The sequence below is a fragment of the Bos taurus genome, unplaced genomic scaffold (genome assembly GCF_002263795.3).
Source record: "Bos taurus isolate L1 Dominette 01449 registration number 42190680 breed Hereford unplaced genomic scaffold, ARS-UCD2.0 Leftover_ScbfJmS_264, whole genome shotgun sequence".
In the NCBI taxonomy this organism is placed as follows: domain Eukaryota; kingdom Metazoa; phylum Chordata; class Mammalia; order Artiodactyla; family Bovidae; genus Bos; species Bos taurus.
In genome coordinates this window covers 363,328-388,144 of record NW_020191578.1, presented here as the reverse complement: position 1 = coordinate 388,144, position 24,817 = coordinate 363,328, and the positions used below count along the sequence as shown (strand labels likewise).

General features: G+C 41.0%; 1 protein-coding gene across 2 annotated transcripts in view; it reads right to left on the bottom strand.

Moving 5' to 3' along the window:
• Positions 1-24,817, bottom strand: part of LOC107131247 (ATP-binding cassette sub-family C member 4) — a 152,923-nt gene that overhangs the window by 20,839 nt on the left and 107,267 nt on the right. For both annotated transcript variants that reach the window (XM_024989162.2, XM_059884478.1), the window contains 5 exons: positions 18,684-18,803; positions 17,247-17,357; positions 10,843-10,943; positions 9,567-9,758; positions 969-1,124 (listed from right to left, as the gene is read on the bottom strand). In XM_024989162.2, coding sequence (XP_024844930.1) covers positions 969-1,124; positions 9,567-9,758; positions 10,843-10,943; positions 17,247-17,357; positions 18,684-18,803 — 680 coding nt within the window. The remainder of the gene's footprint in view (positions 1-968; positions 1,125-9,566; positions 9,759-10,842; positions 10,944-17,246; positions 17,358-18,683; positions 18,804-24,817) is intronic.

Genomic DNA, 24,817 nt, shown 5'->3' with positions numbered 1-24,817 from the left:
TATGCAGAGTACATCATGAGAAAGGCTGGGCTGGAAGAAGCACAAGCTGGAATCAAGATTGCCGGGAGAAATATCAATAACCTCAGATATGCAGATGACACCACCCTTATGGCAGAAAGTGAAGAGGAACTAAAAAGCCTCTTGATGAAAGTGAAAGAGGAGAGTGAAAAAGCTTAAAGCTCAACATTCAGAAAATTAAGATCATGGCATCCGGTCCCATCACTTCATGGCAAATAGATGGGGAAACAGTGGAAACAGTGTCAGACTTTATGTTTCTGGGCTCCAAAATCACTGCAGATGGTGATTGCAGAGAATGAAATTAAAAGACACTACTCCTTGGAAGGAAAGTTATGACCAACCTAGATAGCATATTCAAAAGCAGAGACATTACTTTGCCAACAAAGGTCTGTGTAGTTAAGGCTATGGTTTTTTCAGTGGTCATGTATGGATGTGAGAGTTGGACTGTGAAGAAGGCTGAGTGCCGAAGAATTGATGCTTTTGAACTGTGGTATTGGAGAAGGCTCTTGAGAGTCCCTTGGACTGCAAGGAGATCCAACCAGCCCATTCTGAAGGAGATCAGTCCTGGGTGTTCACTGGAAGGACTGATACTAAAGCCGAAACTCCAATACTTTGGCCACCTGATGTGAAGAGTTGACTCATTGGAAAAGACTCTGATGCTGGGAGGGTTTGGGGGCAGGAGGAGAAGGGGACGACAGAGGATGAGATGGCTGGATGGTTTCACTGACTCAAAGAACATGAGTTTGAGTGAACTCCGGGAGTTGGTGATGGACAGGGGGGCCTGGCATGCTGCGATTCATGGGGTCGCAGAGTCGGACACAACTGAGCAACTGAACTGAACTGAACTGAGGGGTAAAAATGATTAACCCTTTTGTTTAATTTGAAGAATATAAAAATAACAAAATAAGTAAACTTAAGTGGCTTATGAAAAGAGCATGTGAGTGCATTACCTGAGGTGCAACTGACATTTTCTTCCTTAAATCATGAAGTCTAATATAGGTCGTCCGGTGTCCATCAATCCAAACACCACCTTCAGGTTCTGACAATCTAAAAAGGGCAGTGATGAGGGAACTTTTTCCAGCTCCTGTTCTTCCTACAATGCCAAGCTGTAAAGAGATCCAGGAGAGAGTAAGAATTAACAAAATGCAACAAACCTGGCAGAAATGCTGGTTATTGGTGATGAATTTTAAAAGTTCTATGTAAAGACTAGTTTATAATTTTCTCAGTCATGGCACTGTTGACATTATGGGACAGATAATTCATTCTTGGGGGAAGAGGGCTTTTCCTGTGTATTGTAGGATGTTTAGCAGTAGCCTTGAACTCGACCCACTAGATACCAGTAGCACCCCATAAATAAACTGTGGCAACCAAAAATTTCAGATACTGACAACTGCCCCCTGGTTGAGAGCCCCCTAGTGCCAAGAAGAGTTAAAAATGACAATCTGCTGGCAGTGAAAGGCCAGTGATCTCCTAAGTGGTCCATAAGAAGTCAGCCTTTAAATTAGCTTTATTCCTACAGCCTAAGTAAGTTGACCTGGAGAATTATGTGACTAATTGTATGGAGATATCAACAAGTAAATTCAGAAGTATTATACATAAAAAAGTATTCACTTTTTCAAGGGCCTAATTATTTAAGAGGAATTATTCTTTGGTAGAAAAACTAAAAAACTTCCTAATATTAAATATCTTAATTATATTCTATCTTGAAAGAAAATATCTTAAAATTATAAAATGCAGATCTCAGTGTCTTATAAGACAGAGGATAGTAGACAAAATGCACTTAATGAAGTCAACATCAACACAACATTTGCTACTTTTATGGGACCTTTCACTGGAGCAGTTCAAAAGGTATTTTATAAGCAAATTAATACTTGCAATTGCACCTTGGAAAGATACATGTCAAGTGTCAGTCTGGTCATTAAAACCAAAGCAGAGAGAAATTCAGTGCACTAATGATAAGATTGGGGCTTTTCTGGTGGCTCAGTTGTAAATAACGCACCTGTCAATGCAGCTGACTCAGGTTTGATCCCTGAATTGGGAAGATCCCCCAGAAAAGGAAATAGCAACCCACTCCAGTATTCTTGCCTGGAGAATTCCATGGACAGAGGAGCCTGGCAGGCTACAATCCATGAGATCACAATGGAGTTGGACACGACTGAGCAACTAATACTTATCAATGCAGCAGACATGGGTTCAGTCTCTAATCCGGGAAGACCCCACATGCTACAGAGCAACTAAGCCAGTGCACCACAACTACTGAAGCCCACACGCCCTAGACCCGGGAGCCACAACAAGAGAAGCCACCGCAGTGAGAAGCCTGGGCACTGCAACTAGAGAGCTGCTCACTGCAACTAGTGACCCCTCATTCATTGCAACTAGAGAAAACACCAGAGCAGCAACGAAGACCCAGCCCAGCCAAAGATAAATAAATAAAATTATTTTGTAAAAAGTTATGTTTATACTATGTTGTAGTTTACTTAGTGCACAACAGTATTATGTAAGAAAAACAATATTCATACCTTAATTTTCAAATACTGATTGCTAAAAGAATGCTAACCATCATCTAAGCCTTTATTGGGTAGTAACATTAAAAAACACTGATCACAGATCAGAAAAACAAATATAATAATAACAAAATGGCTTGAAATATTGTGAGAATTACCAAAAGGTGACAGAGACATGAAGTTAGCAAATACTGTAGGGAAGATGGTACCAATGTACTTGTTCAACACTGAGTTGTCATAAATGTTTACTTTGTTAAAAAAAAAAAAAGAAGAAGAAGCATTATCTGTGAAGCACAATAAAAATGTGTGTCTGTCTTTCTGGGTGTTCTTACACATAAATCAACACACATTAAGACACAGGTGACAACTGTATCCATGAGAATGTGTGTATGTTCCCATGTTATCAGCTCTACTGAAACTGATCCATCTGTGCAAATGGGAACATTTGTAGACTTTGGATAAATGGGCTGAGATATGTAGGGGCATTGAGGGCCACTCATGACCACGGGACTGTGAGCTCCAAACTCCAGTGAGGAGAATAATAAGAAACAAGGGACTTCACAGGCAGTCCAGTGGTTAAGATTCTGAGCTTCCACTGCAGGGGACATGGGTCCAATCCCTGGTAGGGAACTAAGATCCCACATGCTGTGTGGCCATACATCCCCTCCTAAAAAGGCAATTCAAAGAAAAAAAATACACCTGCCTCTGACTATTTCTACAGTTAAATCATTAAAACTATTAATGTAGTCTGTATGTCTTATCTGGGTCACCAGTGGGTTTTACCAATTCCACACGGAAAGTGTCACCAGTATCAGTAAGTTTACATTCCTAATACCAAAGACACTTGGAAAAAATCTTATTTTAGCTGCTGCGCAACAGCTCCTTTCTATCTTTCCTACCACTTGGATCAGAGTGGGAAGTGTAAGACAGGAAGTCAGGAGCTGTATGCCTTCAGCAAGATGTCATGGGAAAATGATACCACTTTTTGAAATTAAACTGATGTCCAATAAAATGAAGCTATAAATCCCAGGTTTGTGAATGTGCAGGGAACCAGGCCAGGGTTCATCTGTGATGACCACACCAACTTGTTAGACACTTGCTCCTGAATCTCTCTTCACACATCAAACTCAACATGATCAACATCTGATGCCCCACATAAAACAGCCATGTCCTCTGACTTCCCTACTCTACTTCTTTCCCAGGCTCATAGGCAGAACTGTCCACCTTCCTTCCAGCTTTCCCTGAGTCCAGCATGCTGCCAAGCCCTGAAAACTCTAGTCTTGCAATGTTTCATGGCTCAGTCCCTCATTTTAAGGTCCACATTCACCACCTGAGTGTCAGGTTGCATTATCATTTAAAAAAACAAAATAAAACAAACTCTTTTCTTAATCATAATCAGTGCAAATGAATTTGCAAAGTAAATAAAGACTAGATATATGCTAGAAGTCTTATAAAACCAATCTTAAGATGTTGATGTTTTGATTTTCCAGACTTGTGTTATGTGTTCTTAAAGATACAAATTTACATATTTAAACAAAATATGATTAGTATGAACATACTGTTTAGTGTATCTTCATTTAGAATTTCATAAAAATATTTATTTTAAATGGCTATATAATATTACAGTATATGTGATCATTTATTTAACAAATTCCTACTGGTAGATATTCAATCTCCAATAGTTTGCTAATATAAATAACTCCGTGTCAAATATCCTTGAAGCTCAATCTTTGCAAATAACCTTAATGCTTTCCTCAGATGAATTCTCAGATGTGTAATTGCTGAGAATAAGGTACGTACATTTTAAGAGAAAGCTGTTAAGTATTGCCAACCTCCAGAAAAATGATACCATTTTCAACTTCCACCTGTTTCCCTGCACATTCATAAGCCTGGGTGTTATAGCTTTGTTTTAATTGACATCAGTTTGATACCAAAAAGTGGAGTCTATTTCCCAGGACATCTTAATGGAAACACAATAGCTCCTGACTCCCTGTCCCCTGCATATGCCCACTTGGGACCATGTGCTCTCACTTCTCAGAGTAAACCCCCAAAGGTCGTCTCTGTGTCACTCCATCCCAGGACATCTCTTCTACAAAACTGTTCCCACTGACCTCTCCATCCTTCATGTCCATGAGTCAGCTTTCTTGGGGTCACTAGGTAGTTGTGAGGGTTGGATATGAAAATGTATGCTACACACCTGGTAGTTCTTTTCCCTGAATGCTCTGCAGGTGCCTGGTTCTTCACTCACTGGATCAGGGCATCGTGCCTTTGCTCATGTTGGTCTCACCTCCGAGAATGCCTTTCACATGCATTTCCACCTGCTGAAGCCCTGACCACACATCACTAAGTCTGTCTCATGTGCCTAATTCTTCAGAAATGCTCTCCCTGTACCCTATATGTGCTTATCCCAATACTAACAGATGTTGTATTATCTTTTCCTAAATTTCTATAAAAATTCTGACCACCTTCTAGTTTATAAAACTAATATACCTATTTTCTTGTTTCTTCAACTGGCCTGTATATGTTGACAGCAGGATCTGTACTGGACTTGACTTTTTCTTATTTTTATTCCCTGTGGAGCCCTGAGACAAAGAAGCTTCTGCAGAAAGCTGAGGTTTTTAATCAGGCCAGAGAATTTATGGAAAATCTATCACCATATTATTTAGACATATGATAAGCTGGACAAAAAGAAACATGGCAGATGGATCCTGCAGCCATAAATAAAACTTCAAATGGCCAACACCTCATTCTCATGGGACAGACAACAACTTCCACCATATAAGTGTTTATAGTAATTTTATACAGTATAAAAACTACAACAATCATTGGTCAAGCATCTACTCTGACCCCTGTGCTGGGTGCTTTACATGTCTTATCTTGTTTAAGTCGTACAACAAGCCTACGGGTTAGGTCCTATCAATTCCATTTTTCCAAAAGAAGACTGAGGCTTAATTAGTCTGCCTGAAATTTCAGAGTCCATTAAGTCATAGGATGAGACTCAAACCCACATCTGTCAGCCTCTTTTCCATTCTGCTGATTAACTCCTTAAACCTGGACGGTCTGGTATCTTATCATGTGTCTGTGTAGCTAGAACAGAGAAAGTGGGGAGAGGTGTAGCTGCAGTTAAAGGAACGGGCCTACCATGGAGATCCTGTGGCCAGAGAGTTGAAGCATGATGTGGACATGGGTACATATAACACGGTGAGTGAGACAAGAGGGATGACATCACTGAGCAGAGAGAGTACCTGAGGTCAGGTTCCCCAGGAGACAAACCAAACAGACTTCCTGCCCTGCTTGGAGAGCGAGACTCATTCTTTATCCCATCAGGTGGTGAAAGAACCTCACATACACTGCTGCACGAGGCTGTCTCTGACTCCAGGTCCAGGCAGGGCTAAGCCTATGGGAAATCCCTCCAGTCCCTGTAGGAGGCTGGTGTGGGGAAGGTAGGAGCAGGATGAAAACTGCCTGTGATGAAGATGAGACTCCACCAAGAAGATGCAAAGAAATGCAGTGGAATCACACAGAGTTGAATTATAAAGCATAAGTGCAATTTGAAGAATATGAAAGTAAGTAAATCTATAGGGGAAGTGGCACAGAACTTTCTAGAGCCTAATGCTCAGTCATAACAGGGACCTGAGCTCAATTTCAACCTGTCAAAGGATGTTTAATAGAAATCACAGGTTATCACTTATAAGAAATGCTTATGGGAGAGAAAGGAATTTACCAGAAGGCCTTGTTCAAATGAGTAAAGAGGTCTGGATGGGCCTGAGACTCTGCATTTCTAGAAAGCTCCAGGAGATGTAGGAGCTGCTGGCCCTGACACCACAGTCTGAATCACAAGGAATTAGAAAGCCAGTAAGGGAAGTGGGACAATCTGGAATGAGGAGAGGGGTTGCTGAGGAGACACTATGTAAAAAAGGAGAAAATGTAGGAAACGAATATTTTTGCACATTACAGCAAGGTCTAGTAAGTATCTCTAAAGTGTATTATAGAAATAAGAGCTCTGAGCTTATTTATATTTATATAAATATAACAAACCAAAACCAATCTATCCTGAGAGCTGGATAAATGCTTTAAAATGTCCCAGAACTCTAAAATCATTAAATCAACCACAAAACCATCTAAATGAAAACTATCTAAATGAAAATTGAAACCAGTGTTCAGAATCTAACTGGGAAGATTAAGGTGCTATTTACATCATCTGGGATCTTTATTTTTACTTGCTATTTCTTCCCTGAATTTGAATTCTATGTAGTACCTACTACATTCTCCTATTGATTCTAACTTTCAGGAATCAGGACAACAGAGGAAACAATGGAAAGAGAATAAAGCCCCATTTCGGCTGGGCAGGCTCACTCCCACATCCCTCACAGCAGCCTCTTTCAAACCCAGCACCAAAGGGGTGACCCAGAGTGATGGGGTGGGACAGGTTAGCAGGAGAGGGAACCTGGGATGTTCATAGGTGGAGTAGAATCACTTCCTGAACACGCTGCGTGGGTATTGTCTCCAAACACAGAAATGAAGCTAATGTTGTTAAGGCAGAAGGGGACGACAGAGGATGAGAAGGTTGGATGCCATCAGCAACTTGAAGGATATGAGTTTGAGCAAGCTCCAGGAGTTGGTAATGGACAGGGAGGCCTGATGCTGCAGTCCATGGGGTCACAAAGAGTTGGACACAACTGAGCGACTGAACTGATCTGTGATACGGGGGATAGACCAAGTCAGAGATCAAAAGTCAAGCTACCACAGTCATTAATTCAGCTTCCAAATTCAATTTGCCCTCAAATATTTTGGAATCTCAACAGTCCTATGATTTGCAGTTTTTAAGAAGGAAGAATAGAATCTATTATGTTTGTAAGTTGTACTGCAGAGTTTCTGAAATAATTCCTATTTTATGGCTTTGAGGAAAATTAAGACAAGTGCAAGTTAACAGAATCACATTTACAACAGGAAATCTGACAGACACATTGTCTGAGAGTAAGCTAACATCACCTACAGTGCTCTCAGGGACAGGATTGTATCAAGAGCTGTGGTTAATGTTTTCCCAACAAAACAGTCCTCAGCTTCTTCCTGAACTATGATGGAACTGGAAATAATTATGAGTCACCTTTAGTGCTGCAACTAACTGAAGCTGCTCCCTGGGTATCCTTTTGGCAATAAGTTGAATATGTATTTTCTTGTTACAAGGATATCATTCATTAAATTACAGCTATAGTCCACTAGGGGGTTGTGGTGGGAAGAGTTAAAGAGCAGTTCTTTTAGTTGTTCATGCAGTTGTCTTGTGTGTATGTTCTGGTTACTGGCTGCTCACACCTGTGTGTTACTCAACCTTGCAGACAGCAGTTCTTCAGCACCCTCTCTAAGCCCTGCAGACTGCCACTTTCTAGGGAACAAGGATGAAAATAAGATGCCCCTTGATTTTAAGAAGCCTCAAGGTACCGTGAGATATAGACCTCAAATTACAAAGCACGACACAGATGCTATCTTATATTTTAATTTTGATAAAGTTCACATAACATAAAATTTAACTACTTAACCATTTCTAAGTGGATGGTTTAATGTTCAGTACATTCACATGGTGTGCAACCAAGCTCAAGATTTTTTTTTTTTTTCCCTCATAAAACTGAATTCTATAACCATTAAACAAACAACTACCTATTGCCACTCCCCAAGTCTCTGGAGACCACCATCCTACTTCCTGTCTTCCTGAATTTGACCACTTTGTCAAATTCATAGAATTTCACCACCTCACAAAAGCAGTATTTGTTCCTTTCGTGTCTGACATTTAGCAAGATGCTGTCAAGGTTTAACCATAGGTCAGCATTTCCCTCCTTTTAAACATTGGATAGTTCAATGTAAGGATTAGTTCCTTCCAACTTTTGGCTGCTTTGAACATAGTTGTCCTGTGAATGCTACCTTCAAAGAGTATATAAGATGCTAAGGAAGAATTGAGGGTCTTGAAGATGCATTGGAGTCAACTCAGAAAATGAGACTTTCACCATCCAGGTGATAGAGGGGAAGGTCTCTGAGGCAGAGGGCAGACTGCACACTGGAAGCTGGGAGGATGTGGTGCTTTAGGAGAACCAACACACAACCAGAGTGTAGCGGTGTGTGTAAGTCGGGAGACATTCTGGCAGCAGAGGGAGGTGGGGAAGAGCTTCCTACCAACTTGTCTGCTCTGGTTTATTCTTTTCTTCAAGACTCTGCCCTGTTCCAGGCCAAGGGCCTTAAGTTGAGTATAAAGGAACATCACAGCAGACATGGACACTGGCTGGTTCAGGTCACAAGTCTCTCTGCCATCTTCCATGTGGATCTTCCCTGCTCTGTTCAATTTGTTTTTGACTTTGAGCAAATCTCTATGTCCTGCCTCCATCACAGGCCCTGGTTCCTCACCCTTGACTGAGTCATGATTCTGGGCTCTACTCTAGTAACAACGAACTCACCCCATGGCCCCTGCTGGAGTGGACTTGGGGCTGTGCTCTGGTTCCAGCAGCAGCTCTCCCAGCAAACTAAGGATCAGATCTGTGCTAAATAAAGAAGCAGTCTGTGGGGGGAGGGCAGGGGAATGGTAGCTCAGCGTGGATGTGTAGGAGGAAAAGTCTACAGAAAAGACCAAGTGACAGGAGCAGGTTCTAAACAGAGAGCACCGTGGGAGGAAGAGAAGATTTTAGAAATACAAAGAAGAGACGATGGAAAGGAGATACTGGAGAATTAGGGACATGGAGCTAGGACTGACTTCCCAGACTTTGTATGAATAATGAAGTGTTACATATAGTGTCCTGGGTCAGGTTAAAATTGAGCCCATGAGCCCAGGGCCCACCAGCCACCATGAGGGAGCTCACAATGCAGGGGATAAGAAATGCTTGTATCCCATTCCATGGTCAGTTTCCAAGAAAGATTCACCTACATATCACTGATTAAATCTGCATCCATGAGGTACAAAAAGCCCTCCCCCCACCCCCAACACACTGACAAGGAAACCAAGAGCAGATGTGGTACAAAAACTTTAGCTGGAATTTAAAGAGGCAAATGGCTTAAACTAACCTTTTCTCTTGGGGCAGTGAGTACTCTCAGGTTCTTCAATACCAGAGGCCCATCCAAGCTGTACCTGAAGTTAATATAATAAAAGTCAATCTTTCCTTCATGGGGCCAGGATGGCAGTGGACAATACTCAAGTTTCCAGGGTGCTTCTTTCTCAAGGTCTGTATATTTAGTCCCTCTTTCTACTGAAATCATCTGAAACACATATGACATCAAGTGAGTTAGTATCAGAGAGTCTTGTTTATGGATGTTCAGAGACTGTAAATGAGACATTTTTCTTTTTTTATCTTTATATCTGATTTTATATGGTTCAGAATATCCCAGGTCTTAGCATCCACAAAGGACAGAAACAAGAGTTTGATGAGGCCTTGGATGAATTGCAAATTTGTTTGTCATCTTCAATACTTTTACTTATAGCCACTTCCTCCAACTTTATATTAACACCAAAAGAATTAGAGAAATGAATGCTAAGATTTTATTGATCCACTTTTCACACCTGAATGAAAAACAAGAGCATTTTGTCAAAGAAAAGAATATTTATGGATGCCAATCAGTAATGTGTGGCTACAGAAGGGCCATGTGTTATAGATAACAGAACTGGATGGTCATCAAACCTCCATTTAATTATTAGTCATTTTCTATTCTATTAGAAGAGAGAAGTGGAAAGATTTCATTTTTATTGTTTTTCTCCCTTTAGGAGAAGCTGCAAATATTCAAAAGTACATAATTTACATATTGACCAAGGCCTCCTAAACTACCATGACTCCACAACTTTGAGAGCACTTTCTGAGAGGGAGCTTATCCTACCAGAAAGAAGGGCCACCAGAAATTTCAGGTGTTCACCACGCACAAGAATAAATGATAAAATAGGGGAAGGGCAGAAGATAGGAACATATTAATTAAAGAAACCTCAAAAAACTGAATTCTTTATTTTACAAAATATGAGGAATCACCTATTAAGAAACAAAGATAACCAAGCTGCTAAGAAATTAGCTTCTCTCCAGGATTTCAGAACCTCTTTCCTACAGAGACATTTATTGTATTTGAGGATAGCTTGTGACGAATATAAAACTTTCTCACATGGCACACATAAGACTGAGAAAAAATGTATATATTTTATTTTACATTAACTTTAAGCAGATGAAGAAGAATGTTAAAAAAAAAACTGTATTAACTATGATGTGAAATAATAGTTTTACTATTTTACATAAGAATTGCTTTTATGCCATTTAACAGCAAGGAGACTTGAAAATGTTAAGAATGGAAAGATAGTCATCACCATATTCTCCACTTCGGCACTTTGCCTGACACACCACTGGAACATCCCTGTGACCGTGAGAGTGAGAGACAGGACCAGGCCAACCTGCCCGAGATCCAAAGCTAAGTGAGGAAGAAGAGGAATAAAGTCAGTCTCCTTCTCAACCCCTCAGGTGGTTCCTTCTGTCATTTTATGAAGAAGACTCCTTTATTTTTATGAGTTTTAATGGAGTATAGTTATTTACAAAGTTGTGTTAGTTTCAGGTGTACAGTAAAGTGAATCAGCCAGATATATATATATCATCCACTCTTTTAAAGTTACTTTTCCCATATATGTCATTACAGAGTATCAATTAGAGTTCCCTTTGCAATACAGAAGGTCATTTTTAGTTTTCTATTTTATATATAGTACTGAAAAGACTCCTTTATAACATTTAAATCATTTTCATGTAATGATAGTATTACTCATAATATTACTTCTGATGACTGAGATAATAATACAGTTAAAAAAAAAAAAAAAAACCCACTATGATGGTCTTCCCTGGTGGTGCAATAACTAAGAATCCAAGCACCCAATCAGGGGGCTTAGGTTTGATCCCTGGTCAGGGAACTAGATTCCACATTCCACAACTGAGAGCTCACATGCTGCAACTAAAGTCCTGCCTGTCCCAACTAAGACTGAAGATCCCGCGTGTCCCAACTAAGACCCAGTGGAGCCAAATGAGAAAGTAAATTTTTAAAATATTATGAATTTAGAAAGCATTAACAATGTTGTTGTTGTTGTTCAGTCACTAAGTTGTGTCTGACTCTTTGTGATGCCACAGACTGAAGTACACCAGGCTTCCCTGTCCTTCACTATCTCCTGGGACTTGCTCAAACTCATGTCCATTGAGTTGGTGATGCCATCCAACCATCTCATCCTCTGTCATCCCCTTATCCTCCTGCCCTCAATCTTTCCCAGCATCAGGGTTTCTAATGAGTTGGCTCTTCATGTCAGGTGGCCAAAGTATTGGAGCTTCAGTCCTTCCAATGAATATTCATTACTGATTTCCTTTAAGATTGACTGGTTTGATCTCCTTGCAGTCCAAAGGACTCTGAAGAGTCTTCTCTAGCACCACAATTAAAAGGCATCAATTCTTCTTCCTATTAGTGGGATATTTTATTACTATAGACTCGCAGTCTCTTCACTTTCTGCCATTAGAATGGTATCATCTGTATATTTAGGGTTATTGATATTTCTCCTGGCAATTGTGTTTCCAGCTTGAGTCATCCAGCCTGGTATTACACATAATGTATTCTTCATATAAGTTAAATAAGTAGGGTAACAATATACAGCCTTGTCATACTTCTTTCCAATTTTGAACCAGTCCATTGTTCCATGCTCTTCACCTGAATACAGGTTTCTCAGGAGACAGGTAAAGTGGTCTGGCATTCCTATCTCTTTCAGAATTTTCAACAGTTTGTACTGATCCACACAATCAAAGGCTTTTGTGTAGTCAATGAAGCAGATGTTTTCCTGGAATTGTGGGGAGCTGGCGTGAGGACCTCCACCCATGGCAAAGGTCATGAGGAAGGAGGCTTGACATACGCAAAGGCGGGATCGAGCCTCAGGAGTCCCCCTGGAAATTCTCGAGCATCTACCCCCAAAACCAGAATCGGCCTACTTTACTACTTTGTGCTCTCACCTACACCTCTGACTTTATGGGGGAGCTGTCCCCCACCACCTCTTTCAGAGAAGGAGTTAACTTAGAGCTCCAGTTAATAATAATTCCTGGGTGTGACAGGAGTGTTCCAAACTTACAAACTCTTCTGAAGGTTCTCTAGCCTGCCTGACAGGCTTGTCCAGCCACATGTGACTGCTCATAGCCTCCCAACCATGAGAGGCACGAGATGCTTTAAACCTTCTAGAAACAGGTTCTTTAGAGAAGTTAGAAAACTATTAGTATAAGTATAGTGGGCTGATTAGAAATTGTATTGGTGAAGGGTTTTTCATTTGTTGAGTCAATGTTTACTGCTAAGTCTCCACATCCCCTGCCCTTATACACATTAATGAATATATAGAAGAAATAAGTATTAACCTTTGAAATTAATCATGTTAGACCTTAGGCTAAGCAAATTCTTTCCTTAATTAAAACCCACTACACCCTCACCCTATAGGAATGTAACTTTATCTAGTACCTTCGGAAGGTGGCGTCTGTTTCAAAAATAATCACCCCTGGAGAAATAAGTGTTCTGGTTGACTGACCGCTGTCACAAGGAGAGGGTCATAAATTGTCAGCAGGCCCCCTGGCCAGAAAATGATGTAACACCCCTAAGACCTCTGTATACATCTGTATGAAGCACCTGACTTTAATAAAAGTCAGGACTGCGGACCCCGCGTGACTTTTGTATAACATCTCAGTGTATAAAAACAGACACTGGAAAATAAAGAATTGGGATCAGTTCCTCGAAAGACTGGTCTCCCCATGTCATTCTCTCTCTCAAACTCTGGCTGAGTTTCCATCTGGAGCACGGACCCTGCCATGCTTACTAATTTTGCCTGGGCTTCTAAGATCCGACCGGGGAGGCCTCAGTGTCTCCTCTCCTTTGGGAGAATGGAAGGATGCCTGCAGCCTACATAAGTGGTGCAAACTTCTTGTCTTGAAGTTTTATTGGTTTCCCGTGTAAACCAAGCTACTCAGCCTCTTCACTGAATTTTCCTGCTGAGCTATCCTCATTCTATTACTCTTTATATCTCTAATTAATATTTAATTAAAGCTATCATATCCTGATTGCTGAAGCCGTCTCCCCTTTGAACTCCCTGGATCAGCCGGGGCTGGACCTCAGCATGGAATTCTCTTGCTTTCTGTATGATCCATCAAATGTTGGCAGTTTATTCTCTGGTTCCTCTGCCTTTTATAAACCTAGCCTGTACAACCCTAAGTTTCCAGTTCATGTACTGTTGAAGCCTTGCTTGAATGATTTTGAGCATAACCTTACTAGCATGAGAAATAAGTGCAATTTTATGGTAGCCTGAACATTCTTTGCCATTTCCCATCCAGGGGATTGGAATGAAAACTGACCTTTCCCAGTCCTGTGGCCACTGCTGAGTTTTCCAAATTTGCTGATATATTGAGTGCAGCACTTCAACAACATCACCTTTTAGGATTTGAAATACCTCAGCTGGAATTCCATCACCTCCACTAGCTTTGTTCATAGTAATGCTTCCAAAGGCCCACTTGATTTCACACTCCAGAAAGTCTGCCTCTAGGTGAGTGACCACACCATCATGGTCATCCAGATCATTAAGATCTTTTCTGTACAGTTCTTCTGTGTATTATTGCCAGCTCTTCCTAATCTCTTCTGATTCTCATAGGTCTTTACGATTTCTGTCATTTATCCTATTAATTCCAACTGGATTGAGATACACTTTATGGTATTATATAGGTGAGAGTCATGTCATTATTCAAGGTCATTCCTGGTGGTTCAGTTGGTAAAGAATCTGCCTGCAATGCAGGAGACCCAGGTCAATCCCTGGGTCAGTAAGATCCCCTGGAGAAGCAAATGGCAACCCAATCCAGTATTCTTGCCTGGAGAACTCCATGGACAAATAAGCCTGGCAGGCAACAGTTCATGGGGTCACAAAGAGTCAGACACGACTGAGTGACTTTCACTTTCACACGTCGTTATTCAGATTTTTGTTCTTATGGCTCCAATTTTCATTGTATAATTTCACTTTCTACATCCAGTGTACTTGCAGTTGCAACCACAAAAACAAGGCAATGGGTTCTAAGAGCCAGTGCTTTTAAATCTAAAGTATTACTCTCGTTGTTCCATTATCAAAGACTGTGATTCAGGGTTATTATTATGGAATAGTTAGGGATGGTGAAATTCATGCCATGCACCCCAACAGCTGCTCATTTGTTACCCACACAGCAGTGAGGACACTGTTCTTTGCTACAGAGAATCTTAATCTGCCCAGTACACCCGGCACCTACAACCAAGAGATCCAAGTAGCCCTAAAGTTAGACCTAAACCCTAAGCTGTACAAAAAGCTTAATAGTAAATTTGGTTCTCTCCATCCACGTACAGGACACTACCTGGAATGTTCAGGTCAGCTTACTACAGTTGCATGGACCTCACCCAATTTAAAGAAAGATAAAAAGATAAAAGCTCTCAACAAAGACCTACAGTAAATAAACAAACAAACAAACAAACCACCCAAAGTAATCGACAGATTCAGTGCAATGCCTATCAAACTACCAATGGCATTTTTCACAGCATTAGAACAAAAGCTTTTACATTTTGTATGGAAACACAAAATACTATGAAAAGCCAAAGCAATCTTGAGAAAAACAGAATAGAAATTTGAAGCTGGGTAGAATCAGGTTCCTTGTCTTCAGACTATACTACAAAGCTACAGTAACTGAAACAATATGCTACTGGCACCAAAAACAGAAATATAGATCAATGGAACAAAATGGAAAGTCCAGAGATAAACCCATGCACCTAAGGTTACCTATGACAAAGGAAGCAAGAATACACAATGGAGAAAAGACAGTCTCTTCAATAAGTGGTGCTGGGAAAACTGGACAGCTATATTTAAAAGAATAAAATTAAAACACTCCCTAACATCATACACAAAAATAAACTCAAATGGATTATAGACATACATGTAACACCAGACAATATATAACTCTTAGATGAAAACTCTTAGATATATATATTCTGATATATAACTCAGAATTCTCTCCGACATAAATTTCATCAAGATCTTTTTTGATTAACCTCCTAGAGTAATGAAAATAAAAGGTAAACTAATGGAACTATATAAGCTTAAAAGATTTTGCACAGCAAAGAACACCATAAACAATACTGAAAAACAACCTTCAGAATGGGGAAAAATATTTGCAAACAAAGTGACTGACAAGGGATTACTCTGAAATACACAAACAGTTTATGCAGTTCAATATTAAAAAAAAAATCCCAATCAAAATATTGGCAGAAGATTAAAACAGACACTTTCCAACGAAGACATACAGATGGCCAAAAAGCACATAAAAAGATGGTCAACATCTCTAATTATTAAAGAAATACAAATCAAAACTATAGTGAGGTCTTACTTCACACTACTCAGTATGATCATCATCAACCAATCTACAAACAGTAAATGCTGGAGAGGATGTGAAGAAATACTCCTACCCTGTTGCTGGGAATGTAAACTGGTACAGTCACTATAGAGAATGATATGGAAGTTCTTTTAAAAACTAAAACCAGCACTACCATGTGATACAGCAATCCCATTCCTGGACATATATCCAGAGAAAACCATAATTCTAAGACATATATGCACCCTAATGTTCACTGCAGCACTATTCACAATAGCCAGGACATGGAAGCAACCTAAATGTCCATCAATCAAGCAATGGGTAAGGAAGATGTGTGGTATCATATATACAATGGAGTATTATCCAGCCGTAACAAAGGGAAGATAATGCCATTTGCAACAACATGGGTAGACCTAGAGATTTTCATACTAAATGAAGTATGTCAGACAGTGAAACATAGAATATGATATTGCTTATACATGAATTCTAACAAAAGGCAACAAATGAACTTATCTACAAATCAGAAATAGAGTCACAGATGCAGAAAATAAACTTATGCTTACCAGGGGATGAGGGAAGGGAGGGATAAATTGAAAGACTGGGACTGACACAGACATACTACTATATATAAAATAAGAAAATAGATAATTAATAAGAAACAAATGTAAAGTACAGGGAACTCTGTAATAACCTATATAGGAAAAGAATCAAAAAAGGAGTGTATATATGTATACGTATTTCAGATTCATTTTGCTATACACCGTAAACTAAGACAACTGTGTAAACCAGTAAAACTTAAAAGAATGGTCTGAGCCAGCCAAAGCAGGGGCCCAAGACACCACAGGTCTGCTGGAGGCACTTTCAAATCTGGTCTTTCTCTTAAAGATTCTGAAAGTCCAAAATAGAAATTCTTTTCTAAAGGACAATTTATTTGAAATATTAATTAAAATGCAAATTCCTAAAAAAAAAGATACATGCACCCCAGTGTCTATGGGATATGGTAAAAGAATCTTTGATAAAGTGGATATATGTAAAACAGATTCACTTGGCTGTACACCTGAAGCTAACACAACATCATAAATCAACGATACGCCAATCAAAAATTTTTTAAAGAGGTCTCAACAAGGACCTACTGTAAATAAATAAGTAAATGGAAAAAAAGATGAAAGTGCTCATCATGACACAAATGAGTTCACAAGAACCACACAGTGGAGTCACATGCTGCAGACACTGTAATTCACTAGAACCAAGCAGTATATATTAGACCAGATGGCAAGAGTTTAATAACTACAAAGTTATAAACTGTAAACATACTACAAATATTCACATATTTACTTACTTTCTACCAGAATCAGGGCCCCAAAGGCAACAACAGTGACAAAGATGGCACAGATGACATCCAGATACACAGCAAGCCATCGGGACGTCGTCAAAAGTAGGAACCAAGCCTCTGGATTTGTGAACCGTAATAAGCATAATACATAAACAGAAAAACCATGTTAACTGCTTCTAATGAGGGAGAGCATTTCCTCAGCTGAGGTACAGAAGATTTTATACAAGGTAGGAGAGCAAAGCCACACACTCAAGGAACCTGAAGATTCCAGAAAACTAGGTTATAACCCAAGACAAGGTATGGGACACACAGGAATCAGTCCAGGAAGCAAGCATTATACTGGATGCTTGGGGCTGGTGCACTGGGACAACCCAGAGGGATGGTACAGGGAGGGAGGAGGGAGGAGGGTTCAGGATGGGGAACACGTGTATACCTGTGGCAGATTCATGTTGATATGTGGCAAAACCAATACAATATTGTAAAGTTAAAAAATAAAATAAAATAAAAAAAAAAAAAAAGAAAATGTCAATCCACAGGTTATCAACAGAAATACGATCACAAGAAAGAAGATGGAAAATCGTCTCATTGGTGCATTTTCTGCAGTGCCGGGCCTCAGTGTGAAGATCGTCCTCTCACATGTCTACTGTTCCCAGCTCTCAGACAGCAGAGCTCACACTGTTTCCAGCACCTTCTGCACTCACCACAGGGCCCTGCAGTGTTTATTCTTAGGAGCCAGTATCTACATGACCATCAGCCAACAGGATCTGCATGTGGCTTTCAAAATGCTATTTTATCTTCAAAATACAGTAACGATTGAAAAGTTTGACCAGGATTTTATAGACTTAGAGGAAATTCTGAATTTTCTACCTAGGAAAAACAACTTCACTGATACAAAGTATAATCAAGTGGGTGGCAAATCAGGAAATTAGTTTCGTCAATCACATCTGCTACCCTCCATGCTCTGAAAAGAGTTGGCAAACTACAGCCTGGGGGACAAGAATAGCGACCACCTGGTTCTGAAAAGGAAATTTTATTGGAAAACAGCCATTTACTGATGTATTATCTTTGCCTGTCTTTGCGCTACAACAGCCAAGGTGAGTAGTTGCAATAGACACAGTATAGCACACAAAGCCTACAATATTTTCTATCTGGATCTTTGCAAAAAACAAAATTTTACTGAGTCCTGCCCTAAAGAGATAGAAGTCCACAGGGCACAGTGATGGAAGGACAATGCAAGCCAGTCAGGGGAGAAAAGCAGGGGCTGACAGGGAAGAGGGGAGCACAGAAGGGATGCTGAGAGGAAGGGGTGGGCGAGGTGGGTGGCATAGGGGGACATGCAGGTGACACAGAGAGAGGTGCTGGCCTACTAGGCCACCTGAGATGGAGATCAGGCCTCAGAAGGCAGCACATCCCATCTGAAATTATTTCCAGAAACTTACAGACCTGAGTGCAAATCCTGATATGCATCAAACAGCTCCTGAAAGCTCTTTTCAGCTTTGTATGCTCTGATGGTCCGGAGTCCCCGCAGAGAAGATGCTAAGTGAGAAAATACTGGGCTCCGTGCTGGGGAAGCAGAGACAGACACACAACAGAGAAAGTCAGGGAAGCTGGATGTGAGGAAACCCACTGACTCCTGGGGTATGTCGTGACTGCTGCTGCTGCTGCTGCTGCTAAGTCACTTCAGTTGTGTCCGACTCTCTGAGACCCCATAGACGGCAGCCCACCAGGCTCCGCCATCCCTGGGATTCTCCAGGCAAGAACACTGGAGTGGGTTACCATTTCCTTTTCCAATGTATGAAAGTGAAAAGTGAAAGCTAAGTCGCTCAGTCATGTCCGACCCTCAGTGACACCATGGACTGCAGCCTTCCAGGCTCCTCCATCCATGGGATTTTCCAGGCAAGAGTACTGGAATGGGGTGCCATTGCCTTCTCCATATGCGGTGACACCTCCCACCAATAGGAATCCTCCATGTGACCCTCACTCCTGTTCACATCAGGTTTCACTTTAATGACCTGGGAATGAAAGATTCTCTTTGAACCTATGTTTGACCAAATTCATTCACAGCTAGATTTAGATAAATTCTTTACTGGTTCTTTCATCAAGGTCCTCTCAAACATGCTTCCCTCCAAATTCTCCTGGCATCTCTCCAGGTGGAAATTGTTCACAAATTTTTAAAAATTTATTGAAGTATAGTTGATTTACAATAATGTGTTAGTTTCAGGTATATAGTATATTCATTCAGTTATTTTTTTCTGATTATATTCCATTACAGGTTATTACGAGACGCTGAATAAAATTTCCTGTGCTTTACAGTAAATTCTTGTTGCATACCTATTTCAAATAGTAGTGTGTCTATTAATCCCATATTTCTACTTTGTTCCTCCCTCCCTCCCAATCCCCTTTGGTAAGTTTGTTTTCTATGTCTCTGAGTCTATTTCTATTTTGTGTACAGATTTATTTGTATTATTTTTAGATTCCACGTATAAGTGATACCATATTTGTCTTTCTCTGACTTTTTTTTAAATATTATTCTCTAAATCCATCCATGTTGCTTCAAATGGCTATATTTTTTTTTCTTTTTCATTGTTAACTAATTTTTGAATCAGTAACATTCTAAAATTTAATTCCTCATTAGAGTCCTCACCACCCTGAATTTTGATGAGTCAGTACATCCCCCACCCTGGACCAGAGCCAGACACAGGACAGGATGAGATGAGTAAGGGAGCAGACAGTCTGCCACCTCCCCCGTCCTGGGCCTCCCCCTGCACCTGTGCCAGGAGCCTCTGTGCGGATCACAGAGCATCTGGTGCTGCATCGCCCTAGTGCTCACAGGACCCGGCAGATGAGAAACCTTTGAATGGTCTTGACTTCTGCTCCGGGAGCCTGATGGATGCTTTCATAACTGCCCTGATGGATCTCTGAACCGCAACATGATCTCACACTTTCCCTTTGTACTTTGTTCACACAAAGAGCTGAAAGTGACTCATTGGTGCCTTTGTTCATGCAGTTGAGTACCTGTGTTCTCATTCCCGCATCCACACTGCTCTCTCTCTCTCTCTTCACTCTATTGACTAACTTTTTAGCTTCCTATAATGTTTTGCTTATAAGAGCAACATAAACTCAGATGGAGCTCATGCTCCAAATAATAAAGGCAAGGGACTGTGTTCAGGCCTTTTCTTCAGCCCAGCAGGTGTCCCAACCCACCCCCAGAACTCAGACAGGAACCAGGGTGTTCACAGGGATGATGCAGGAGTATTACTGGGCCCATCACCCTGTCAGGAAAATGCCAAGAGTCCAGCTCCAGAGAGCACAGAAAACTCACCAGAACCAGGCTCTCATTTCCTAAGTAAATGAGGTTACATCAATACTATCCATCACAGACAGGGCTTCTGAGCAGGAAGCAGACATGGTTGTTCCCCCAGGGAGAGTCCTGGAATGAACTCTCCAGAGTGGCCTCCCTCACCTGCTTCCCTGTCAGGAGATCAAAGTGCAGCTGATTCTCTCTAGCAGGGATGGAGGGCAGGGAGGACTTTAGAAATCAGGTTTCATCTCAGCCTTGAACACCAGGGAACCAAACACCCCATCACCGACCTCACCTCATGCCCAAGAGTTACAGGCTGGGGGAATCTGGGCCTGTAAAAATCTATCCTGCTTCTCTCAAACTCCATTTAGGGCTGAGCAGGATGCCAGGATGAGTGAACTGGAGGGTCTGCAAAGAAAATTAGCTAGTATAGGGGGAGAGGGGATGTTAAGGCTCCGGTGGTGTGTTGCCCAAAGTAACACTTTTCCCACAAGCACTGAGCTCGCTGTCCTGAAGCAGACTATGTCCCAGTAATGGTGTCAGCTCACAGTCACAGACACATGTAACCCTACACTTCACATGACTAATGTCTGTGCTTCCCACAACCCTGAGGACACTTGGGAACACACACCCCCAAGACGGCAGATCTTCCCGGGCAGGATGACCCCAGGCTGACAGCCCTGCTGCAGATGATCACTCAAGCTATATGAGACCTGCTAGTTGTGAGTAAGTTCTTGATTGCCTCATGTTCAAGGTTCCAGTGTCTTTGGTCATGACCAGCAAGTACTTTACAAGCATCAGTTCAAGAAATCCTCATTAGAACTCCAGAGACTAAGGGATTAAGAGCACTCACTGCCAAAGATTAACTATTTGAACCCACCAAAGTGACAGACCTGGGTGTGAGACATGACTTTCTTAATCCCAAGGTTGTGCTTTTAATCACAACAGCAGTGTCTCAGTTCAGTTCAGTTCAGTCTCTCAGTCGTGTCCGACTCTTTGAGATCCCATGAACCGCAGCATGCCAGGCCTCCCTGTCCATCACCAACTACTGGAGTTCACTCAAACTCATGCCCATTGAGTCGGTGATGCTATCCAGCCATCTCATCCTCTGTTGTCCCCTTCTCCTCCTGCCTCCAATCCCTCCCAGCATCAGAGTCTTTTCCAATGAGTCAACTCTTTGCATGAAGTGGCCGAAGTACTAGAGTTTCAGCTTTAGCATCATTCCTTCCAAAGAACACCCAGGACTGATCTCCTTTAGAATGGACTGGTTGGATCTCCTTGCAGTCCAAGGGACTCTCAAGAGTCTTCTCCAATACCACAGTTGAAAAGCATCAATTCTTCGGCACTCAGCTTTCTTCACAGTCCAACTCTAACATCCATACATGACTATTGAAAAAACCATAGCCTTGACTAGACAGACCTTTGTTGGCAAAGTAATGTCTTTGCTTTTGAATATGCTAGCAGTGTCTCAGAGGGAGAATAATCAGGGTTAAGGATGCCTGCGTGTGACGATGTGCATTTTTCTCCAGGCTTTGTTATATATGTTCAGAAAACCCTCAGGTACCATCCAACAGCTTCACCACTACTGCACATCTTATTAAGCATCTGAGGTTGAACAGAGTTCCTGGGAATCTAGTATGAGAACTCCTTAAAACAGCAGACTTGATGATCCATGGTCCTAACACACCTGACACACATCTTAACCCTCCCCTAACAATGCTTGTAGCAGACTTTGCTAGTTGATCCTGGCACCTTTCAGACAGAGTTTGGATATGGCTTCATTATTCAGGCACTGCCAAAGGCAAAAAGCTGGTTAGAGAAAGACAACCAAATACCACCCTGGTTTTATGTACTTTCCATTGCTATGCTCACTTTTGTAAAAATGTTCCCCTCAAAACCCTATTATAATTAGCTGCCAAATGTCATTAAGATGAAAATATCAACCTAAGCTTCCAGAGGCAGTTAGGCAGTAGGATCTGAAACTAAACCTCAGGACATCAGCAGTCTTTCACAGCACAAGCAGGATTATGCCTTCTGGTCATAGCAGTCAGGTGTCCTTTTTGCTGGTGGCTCCAGTAGTGACCTGAAGATATATTCTCACTCACTCAGTTGCTCAGATGTGTCTGACTCTTTCTGACTCCATGAACTGTAGCCCACCAGGCTCTTCTGTCCATGGGATTATATGGGCAAGAATACTGGACTGGGTTGCTATTTTCTCTTCCAGGAAATCTTCCCAACCTAGGGACTGAACTCATTTCTTCTGCATGTCCTGCATTGGCAGGCAGATTCTTTTATCACTGAGCCACCTGGGAAGCCCTAAAACATACTTTCAGTTACTACTTAGAGAAAACAATGGTGTCATCATTTCAGGCACAGACCCACCACCTAGAGACAGCATAAACAGGTCTAATCAGCTGGCCACCACATTTGGTTACCTGGGGTGTGTAGGAGGCAGAATCTCGATTGAATTTAGTGTCCAACTGATTACAGAGTACTAGGATGCAGGAAAATCCACATATCCCACAGAGATGATGCCAAAGTTCTCAGACTCTCCATCTCAAATACTGAGAAAACCCTGCACTTCTTTTTAAAAGAGCCTCAGGAGCAGCCCTTCTCTCCAATTCTGTATGGATGCCTTCCCCAGGCAAAAATTTCTGTCAAGTGTTCCTTCTGGAACAACCCCTCATTGAACATACCAGAGAGCTGCTTTTCAGCAAGACTCTTGAATGACCCCATTTCATGGGCAGCCTCAAACCATAAAATATTTGAAGTCTTGTCTTCACAGAAGACTGGATGGAGCTCATCATTCCTCTTCTGCCTCCCCAGGTCCTTCCATCAGTCAAGTCACATCAGCAGAATGCCACACACACCTGGACTCTACTTCTCCCCATCCATTCAAATACCTCACAAAACTGGACCTTACAAAAGTTAGCTAGTTCTCTTGATGACTGAAATTTTTCTTTACATCTTTTATGAAATGGATGATCACTATCCTTTTTGCAACTAATTAGAAAATATATCTTTAAAAGGTGAAATTGTTAGTCACTCAGTCATGTCCAACTCTTTGTGGCCGCATGAACTGTAGTCCACCAGGATCCTCTCTCTATGGAATTCCCCATGCAAGAATACTGGAGTGAGTTGCCATTTCCTTCTCCAGGGTAACTTCCCAACCCAGGGTTTGAACCAGGGTCTCCTGCATTTCAGGAAGATTCTGAAGTCAACAGGGAAGCATCTTATGTGTTTATTATAAAAACAGAACATGCAACTGCCACGGTGAAAAAAAAAAAAAAAAAAACTCCTTTGACTGGATAACAGATTTTTTTCCACTTGGTAGATACAAAGAACCATGAGGCTCAATATTCTCAGAATCTAGGCTTGGTTTCTAGAAGGTTAAGTTGGTATTAATTTGTAATAATTATTTATGGTTGAAGTCTCTGATATGAACATATCCCCACCTTACTTTTTGGCTATAGTTTTTATAACTGTTAAAAATATATACTTCTACTTTTCTTATTAGTTTTAATATTGGTGAAATATGTGCATGAATAATAAGATAAATTAAATCATTTCATCATCTGTGATTGCCTGCACAATAGAATGATTAGTCATAAAATGTGATCCCCATTATTTTTTTTTTTTGGATGCACCTTGCAGGTTCTTAGTTCCCTGACCAGGGATTGAAGCAGCAGAAGCACAGAGTCTTAACCATAGGACCACAGGCAAGTCCCTGTTCCCATTATTCTAAAACTAGGAAGCTGAATGGAGTAATAAACTAAATGAATACTGAACAGATCCCCCTCTTGTATCCTCCTAAGGGATTCTTTTCAGCATTGTTTATATGAAAAGCTTTAAGAAGTGGGGGACCACAAACAGTGTGGTGTCACCCCAAATACTAGTAATGATAAAGAGCAAACCTGAAAATAACCGGGCTTATCTTTCAATAGGGCTTCCCTGGTAGATCAGACAGTAAAGAATCCACCTGCAATGCAGGAGACCTGGATTCAGTCCCTGGGTCTGGGAAGATCCTCTGGAGAAGGGAATGGCTACCCACTCCACTATTTTTGCCTGGAGAATTCCATGAACAGAGGAGCCTGGTGGGCTACAGTCCATGGAGTTGCAAAAAGTCAGACACAACTGAGTGACTAACATATGTCTTTCTAATACATTTAACAACTTCAACATACTTGAACATGTGAAAAAAGTATTTTTCAAATATATCACTTCTGACATATATTTCATGAGGTCTCCTTTACTTTTCTAATCTTTTCCTTTCCTT